The sequence below is a fragment of the Pinus tabuliformis genome, chromosome X (assembly GCF_031772625.1).
Source record: "Pinus tabuliformis cultivar Carrire ecotype Pingquan chromosome X, CPIR1, whole genome shotgun sequence".
NCBI lineage: Eukaryota > Viridiplantae > Streptophyta > Pinopsida > Pinales > Pinaceae > Pinus > Pinus tabuliformis.
The window spans coordinates 70,544,681-70,553,744 of record NC_142308.1 but is presented as its reverse complement, the minus strand read 5'-3'; the positions used below and the strand labels follow the sequence as shown (position 1 = coordinate 70,553,744).

The 9,064-nt window shown below is 34.0% G+C and overlaps 1 protein-coding gene across 1 annotated transcript; it reads left to right on the top strand.

The window, feature by feature from the left end:
* Nucleotides 1–4,239: 4,239 nt before the first annotated feature.
* LOC149138372 (cationic peroxidase 1-like) lies at nt 4,240–6,730 on the top strand. The gene is made up of 4 exons (XM_089449995.1): nt 4,240–4,544; nt 4,666–4,857; nt 5,900–6,065; nt 6,176–6,730. Exons 1-4 carry the CDS (start codon nt 4,332–4,334, stop codon nt 6,559–6,561), a joined length of 957 nt encoding a protein of 318 aa, XP_089306121.1. The 5' UTR covers nt 4,240–4,331; the 3' UTR covers nt 6,562–6,730.
* Nucleotides 6,731–9,064: the final 2,334 nt, after the last annotated feature.

Below are 9,064 nucleotides of genomic sequence, written 5' to 3'. Positions count from 1 at the left end.
TTACAGAATAAATTTGACGTAGTAGCTTCCTATGGGTAGAAGCCTACAAAAATCGTGATGTAGTAAGGGGAGTAGGAGTTTGCCTTCACATCACTTCAACCAAAATTCATGGTTTTTCACTTTATGGCTTTTTCACTTAGATATGGTGTTCTATTGTGTTGAATGTTGAATGTGTTTCTTGTGTGAATGCCTTTGAATTCTTTGGTATATGTTGAATACATATGACACTCTGATAAATGCAAAAGAAAAGTTTAGAAGCTAACAAAACAAATTGATTTTTATCATTTAAAAGAAACAATTAATGATCCGTCCCCCATTTGAGTAATTTTCAATTATTCATTAGAAACAAGGCTTGATATCACCCTCCATCACACAAGAGAATCCTCCTACCACTACTACTCCCTCTGTTATATGAGTCCTACTATTGTCGGATACAAGTTGTATAATAACAAAATCAACCAATATTTCATCAAATATTCATCAATCTGAGAATACTAATCTCGGGGCTCCTAATTGAGTCTATTCAAAGCCTTCTTTTATCTGCAGTTTCAAGTCTCTCTCTCATGTACCTCACATCCCTGAGGTTTCTTTATGTTCAATTCCTCCTCAATCACTCCATTGAGGAAAGTAGTTTTCACATTCATCTAATGCGATTTCTAACTCATAGTAGAATCAATATTTATAGAAGTTTCCCTGGAAATCAGAGCAATTGTCTCATAATAGTCCTCTTCCTCTTTATGGGAGAACCCTCTTGCCATGAATATCGCTTTGTACTTCTCTGTGTTTCCATATACCGCGTGCTTGATCTTGTAGATCCACTTGGAGGTCACCACTGACTTCCCTTCAAGTCTCGACATAATTTTTCATACATCTTCTTCATGATGGGCTAATATTCCTACTTGTAAACTACCTAGTTGCTTGTTCCTTCTAAACTAGAAGCTTTTCCAATCATCTGGTATGGTTCCTTATGTTAGGACAATTTCTCCCCCTTAAACATAAATCTCTCTAGTTAAGTTTAAGATTGATCTTGTGAGAATCCTCTTGCCACAAACTCTTCTTCATTCTTCTCAATGCTTCCATCTTCTTTTATAATCATATCCTTGGCAGCTTTCACCACATACCTACAAACCTCATTAGGAGGTCATGGAAGAATTGATTATGACCAAGCAAAAGAAGTAAAGACAATAGGATAAATAATAATAAAATAATATTAAGGAAGAAAGATATAAAGTACTTATAATTTGAGGATTGTAGGGAATTGTCATCTCCCTCTTTCTTTTTACCTATTTTTAAAAACCATTGGAATTCAAGCATATCCTTGTTTTCATCATCATTTGTTTTGTCTTATTTTTATTTATTTTATTGTGAATACTCATCATCATTAATGTCTACTGCTAAATCATGTTTCTTTCCTTTCCACTTTTTATCATTCTTCCCTTAAGGAGATCTGTTTTTATAGTGACCAAACTTGTGACAATGGAAACATTCAATGCCCTTTTTCTTTTGGTATTGAACGGGAGAAAAGCTTCTACTTGTATTGCTCTTCTGAAATTTAACAAACTTTCTTCTTCCTTTACCATTATTAAAATGAATTGCAAATGTTAGGGATTCACTATCTTGAGGTCTGTGAATATTTCCTTTTGATATTAGCCTAAACTCCCCTTGGGTATAGGAGATCCATAGTTGATCAAACATTGGTATATTTGTTCTACTACAAAATAATCCCACGAATCTAGAAACCATTAACTGTTATAGTCAGAAGTTCTAATTCATCAATATTTTCCCTAATGGCCTGGATATGATCTCTTAATTGAGAGGTCCTCATTAAGTAATAAGCCACAGTATATGATCTATTCGTTTGAATATTACGAAGTTATTTCCGTAAGGTCATTTTATGCTCATTGTTGTTAATTGTATACAACCCTTCTAGGGTAACATATATTTGATTTGAAGTCATCATCCCTGAAAAAAATTGAATGAAGTGGTCTTTGATGGATTCAACAAGAATCCTCTTTCCCTTGGTTTCCATTCCCTTGGTCAAATAGGTTGAATTTGAGCCTCTTGCTATTGTCTAGAAGTTTAGTCAAAATGCCCACAAACTTCGTCAAATTGCCTAATCAAGGTTCGGTCAATGCTATCTAGAATTTGCTATAACAAAATATCTGTCAAATTGTAGTCGAGGAGGCTACCTAAAACTTGGTCAAACTTTCCTAGAAATTCTTCATTAATTTCCCAAAATATATTAGTCCATTGCCTTAGAAAATATCGATCAACTACTTCAAAGATTCGGTCAAACAAAGCCACAGAAAATTCAGTCAAATAGAGTCTTACAAGATTCAGTCAAACACATCGGAAATTCAATTAAACAGTGCCTTAGAGGATTTGATCAAACACCTCAGAAATTCATTCAAACAGTGGTAAATGCTAGTCAAAATTATTTGTTCTTCTTCTCTCTCTCCTTCGCATGTGTGAAAAAAATATTATAATATGATTTTTTTTGTGTGAACTAAATTGGTTTCGAGATGAGTAAGGTCAAATGTCAATATATAGTAGTCAAATCAAGTGGGTTTTGACCAAGGGTCAAATCATTTAGCTAGTGGGGCCAACCTTTGCTTTAGAGCCTACATGAGCTTCAAAATAATAAATTTATTCCCTTTCATTAGGCGGAGTTGAATACAGATAGTAGCTAACAAAAACCAACAATCTAGCAGTTATAAAAGCCGCACACAAAATGGAGTTGTTAGAAATTATTCTTTCTTGAGATTATATCACTAGAAATTGTTCTTTCTAGAGATTATATCACTCTTCCCAAAATCTAAAAAAAAAAAACATTATTGAAAAATAAGGGCCATTTTCAAAGACCCTAGCTAGATCCGTTAACTTGGAGAAGATTACAGTGAAAAACGTTGGCTCCTATTTTCAGCTTGACTTGGCCTTCTGTTGTCATTTAACGTGAATCCACTTCATTACATCTCACTCCTTCAGCCAAATGGCAATTAATTTACAAATTAAAGCATGATCTTTCATGTGTTGATGATATCCTTCCAATCTATTGTGAAGCAACATAAACTTAAGGTTTACTATCACTTTTAGTGAACACCTCCCTTTGAGGTGAGAAAGACATTGACATTGCATACCAAACACCAGATTTTAACTCTTATAGCCATTTCCCATTTAACTCTTATAGCCATTTCCCATTAAAGTTCCCACATCCCTTGCAGTTTGTTATTGAGAATTTCTGGAGGGGCTCCCTCCTCGCTGATCCACTCATGCAAGTAATCAATGCCATCCATGTCTAATATCCTCAAGTATGGCACATGAAAAATTATGGCCTTAATCAAATCATTGAATATACATAAAATTGAAAAACCTAACCGTAGCATAATTCCGTTAAAAATTATTTACTCAATATTTTAATTTTATTCATTTATAATAATTTAATTAATATTTCAATCATCATTAATGTTCCTCCACAAATATTACTTACTTGAATATTATACTTTTAATATTACTTAAATATTATACCTCAGTAAGTAGGTTAATTATTTTATTTCCTAAAATTAATGTTAATTATTTTATTATTTTATTTCCTAAAATTTAATGTGTATTTGTGAGGCCTTATATATTGAATTTTTAAATTGCAGTCTACATTTTACAGAGATAAGTGTGAACGGTGTATACCTCCTTCTGTGGCTCAGAGTGTTAGTGAAGGAAAGTACGTTATTTTCCGTCTGACTTGGACATGTTATTGACTTTGCGATATATCAGACAAACTTACGTGTTATTACGTCTAATTTTTAAATTGCTAGGCAAGAGGATGATGTCGACATGTTGGGATTCCAGGAATGACATGGTTGACCTAGCAGTAGATATTCTCGCACAAAATACATAGAAGTCTTACATCATCCTATATGTGAAGTTTCTCATGTATTTCCCAACCTTTAGCAACATCATATAAAGAGAACTTTTTCTAAGAGGTTCCGGATGTTTGCAACTTCGGATTCTTTTTTGGTCGGCCTGACCGCGTATGGCAGATCGATCCCACTTTCCACGAAATCTACGCGTTGGGAACCGAATAATCGTAGGGATCCAGAGTTCGACCTTTTCACAAAGTAAGCAGAAAGAAGCTTGGAAAATAGATGGTGCCTACAGTGCTTAAGGTACGCGTTAATGTCGGTGTCCTTCCAACTGCAACTCGACGGGCTGAATACCTGCAACTATAAATACCATTCAAATCCGCCCAAGTTTTCATTGCATTGCACTGCGTTCCATTTTCTTCGATTTCACTGCATTTCATTTCTTCGATTTCACTGCATTTTCATTTCGTTACCATGGCTTTCTCTACAGCTATGCGATTCCTCGCCTGTATCGTTATGGCTTTGTGTTCGGCCACCGCGTACGCCCAGTTGAGCTCAACGTATTATGATACGTCATGTCCCAAGGCCCTCTCGACGGTGAAGGCCGCTGTGAAGCAAGCGGTGGCCAAAGAGAAGCGCATGGGGGCATCACTCCTCCGCCTTCACTTTCACGACTGCTTCGTTAATGTAATCTGATGTTTCTGTTTGTCAGTTCCTCGTTTGAAAGTCCATTTGCTGTTTTTTTTCAGATTGGTAGACCTAGATTTCGGTATTTCCGTGATTGTGAAAAACAAGAGTTTTCTTGCAGGGTTGCGACGGGTCCTTGCTGCTGGACGACTCTTCGAATATAACTGGGGAAAAGACCGCTGTTCCAAACAACAATTCGGTGAGGGGTTTCGATGTGATAGACACTATCAAGTCCCAAGTGGAAACAGTTTGCAGCGGAGTCGTTTCATGCGCTGATATTTTAGCGATTGCTGCTCGAGATTCTGTTGTCGAAGTAATTATCTATTGCTTTTGTCTTCCTTATTTTCATGGTATATTTTGGAAATTTTTAGAATTTGACTTATAAGACGGAAAGAATCATAGATAAGCTTGAACAACTAAGTGAAACCAAAAAGAGATTAATTTTGAAATTAAATTAAATTTACTGTCTAGCTGGATTTAACTGATATTTTTATGTCTAACTTGATTTAATCGATATTTTTATGTTTAACTTGATTTAATCAGTATTTTTATGTAGATGGCTGGTTCCCCAAATATTTGATAATGCCTGACCGCAACCATGTCCAATCAGCAATAAACAGCCTGACCGCAACCATGTCCAATCAGCAACAAACATAAGACTAGAGCAGATTCTCATTTCCAGAATATTCTTAAAATAAACCAATAAAAATGAAATAAAAAAATTAGTGTCGCTCTCAGCTCTGTCATATTCCTAAATCCTTATCTGAAATAACTTTACTCTTCTTTTTTTTTAATTATAGTGAATCTGTAACTCTTTCCACTCATCTAAGGGAGGCTGGTGAGAGGCTGGTGGTATACATTTTACTATCTTAAATCACATTCACAGAGATAATTTAAATTCGACTAGGAAATTGTGTCTTGAATTTATAAGTCACTACAAATTTAAAAAATATCTCAAAAAATTAAAAAAATCAATTATCTAACCTCTCTTCTAACCGTCAGAATTCAAGATATTCCCATAATCTAGCATGCGTGATCATTTATATGAATGGTCAACTTGGTGATTGAATGAATATCCTCTGCATAGCTTACGTTGGTACCTGGAAAAGTTTCCTTCATTTAGAAATATGTAACGAGATATCTAATTGTGGTTAATGGTTTATTTTGTCGAAATTTCCTGCACATTCTACACGTATTGTCTACACTCGACACTCATAGAAAAAATTGAGAATCGTTCGGTATTGTCTACACTCTACACTCAGAAAAAATTGACAATCGCACTGTTCGTGTGCGTAGAGAAATATTTCTTAAGGGAAGTGTTAATTAGATTTGATCTTCAATTTTGTTGATCGCAGTTGGGAGGGCCAACATGGACAGTGATGCTTGGAAGGAGAGACTCCAGGACTGCCAGCCTAAGTGCTGCAAACACCAACATTCCGGCTCCCACTTCCAACCTTAGCGCTCTCATCTCATCTTTTCAAGCTAAGGGTCTTTCAACTCAGGATATGGTTGCTCTGTCAGGTATATATAATATTTCACAACACACCTCCAATGTTTATATCATGGAGATTGAACAAGATATGGTCACCATATGATCTGAAATTTTATTTGGCAATATGTTATTGAACTAGGTGCGCATACTATTGGTCAAGCGCGGTGCACAAACTTTAGGACTCGCATCTACAACGAATCCAACATCAACGCAGCATTCGCCACTTCCCTCAGCACAAACTGCCCGAGTACTGGAAGCGACGATAATCTCTCGCCTTTGGACCTCCTTACTCCAACCACTTTTGATAACAACTACTACAGTAATCTCAGAAGCCAAAAGGGACTTCTCCACTCCGACCAGCAGCTGTATAGCGGAGGTTCTACAGACTCCATGGTTTCTACCTACAGCACCAAACAGAACAATTTTTTCACGGACTTTGCCGCTGCTATGGTGAATATGGGAAACATCAATCCTCTCACAGGCACAAGCGGAGAGATCCGAACAAACTGTAGGAAACCTAACTGATGCCTCCGACAACCAAACCGATCGTTTACCGCTCTCGTCAGCTCATAAGTTTTTTGTAATCACTAGCCAGTTCATCCGCTCAGATTTTTTTTGTAGTTACTGCGTAGTTAATGGGCATTTGAATGCGTTTTTCACAAAAATGCACTTCAAGTTAAATATTTGAGCAACACATCCATCGTATTATTTCTGTTACTATATAGAGATGTAAATTTTTTAAGAAATCATGAAACATGTGAATTAGTTTTAGGGGGAGAAATGGTTACTTTTCATATGGAGGTCAAAATTCTGAAAAGAATAGTACTTCATGCATTGGCAAATATAGAACTAAATTACAAGAAGATAAATTTTGTAAAGATTAAAAAGTATACTCTGATTGACATATTGCTTCACGTTATCTAAGTTCTTAATGTTGTAGTTTTAAGGAAGTTTCATTCACATTTTGCCAAGTTACTTGAGTAATAAAATACAAGAGTAAAATTAATGGGTAGTGATCTCATTAGCTTGTGTTATTTTTCATTATTTAAATTGTAGATTTATCGGTGTAAAATATATTGTGTTACCGGGTGCAAGCCCCGAAAGTGATGATTGATGCTATGTGATTCGTTCTCCACATTTCACTAGTTTCAATCCCACTTCTTCACCCCTGTGAGCATCACCCGATGCAATGAGTGCTAAGTGAACTATTCAAAAATCATGAGAAATTAGTCAGTTACGACTACCTCTCATGGAAATGGTCATACGTTTGAATGACTTACTTAACGCAGTTGAATCCCAAAAATGATATCTAATGTATTTTTGAATGTTAAATAGACTATATATAGGACCACATAAAAATTTTAACCATAAAAAACTTAATTTTTTTTCACTACATATATAGATATATATAGAGTTGATATCGACATAAATTATTTAACATAGATCTTCAAATAGTTTTTTTCAATCTTTTGTTGAAATATTTTTGAAAAGTATTTCAATCACACATTCACTTGTTTTTTTAATTATAGTCGACATTATTTTTCTATTTAGAACATAATTTTTATTTTTTATTTTTATTTTAAATGATTACCGTTGGAGCCTACAGATCCTTTCTATTTAGAACATAATTTTTATTTTTTATTTTTATTTTAAATGATTACGGTTGGAACCTACAGATCCCCTCATACTATACTAGACTGTAAAATGAGCCTCTCAACTCAGAAATAAATATTTAAAAAAATATGTTTTTATTTTTATTACAATTAATTTTTTTCAAAATACAATAATTTTGAAAAAAAATATTAAAATTTAATTAGAAGGTTATTTACAAAAGGTTGAAAGTTAGTCTAGTTTTAAAAACTATCATTTGAATGTGCATAACCTAATTATATTTAGGAACATTGGAAAGAAATGCATAATGGTAAAACTAATCTTTTATATCGTTTCGTTAATCTTATTAAGGTTGTTATCATTGTTCTAAGGAATAACATTAAGGATATATTAAAAGAGTTAAGAGTTTTTTTACGATAAGGCTCATTATGACTGGACCAAAATAAATTATAAATTATTTGTAGGGTAGGAAATTAAAGAAATTTCGTTATTTATCTTTTATTTTTTTACATTGGTATTGATAAGGTAGAAATATGTTTTTAAGAAAGAAGTCGTGCTATCACTATTTTAGAAGGGATAGTCATCATTTTTCTTAATCTAATAATTGTTTTTATGATGAGTTGTGTCTTTAATATCAAGAAACTAAAAGTTCTTAAGGATTTCTTTTGTATAATGAGTATCTTAGTAAGTATTGACTAAAAAAACGTTGTCATTATCAAATCCAAAAATATCACTAGAACTCATTTTATATGTGACATTGAAAACATAGAGAATATTACTTTAGACAAATAAATTGGACTTGACTTTCATCACATGATTAGTTTGAACAATACACTTCGAGAAGAGAAATATTTTACGGTGGTAAGCCTAATAACGAAATTTTGGTTTTGGGATGAAAAAATACCTCTTTTTAACACCATTGTTACTCCTATTATCTTATATCAACGTGTGAAAGATAATGCTTCCTTTTCATGACACTTTACTTGTAATATAAATTTCTAAATATAACATAATTGAATGAGAGACATTATTCAAGGAACATCCACAATTTATTAAAACATGGTGTATACGTATGAAATATAGGAAATTTTATTTTCAATATGTAAGTCTCATTGGTCATACAAATAAGATCATAACATCTCATGCTAAGCCACTCATAGTTGGAAGATCCCTAAATAAGGGGAATGTTTTGAGGATGGCGGGTTTTCTTCTTGGCACTTGATCCTAAGAAGTATCATTTATCGAAAAATGTCCTTTTTCCTCTTATGAACATGGTTAGACCCTAAGACCCATTCTCTATTCACAACTAAGTTATTCATGACATCTGTAGCACCCTCAGAGTAGAGTGATAACTAATACAGGTTAGACGTTGTCGTTCAAGGACTCGCCCATTGCTCTTCAGCCTAAGAAGAAAGGT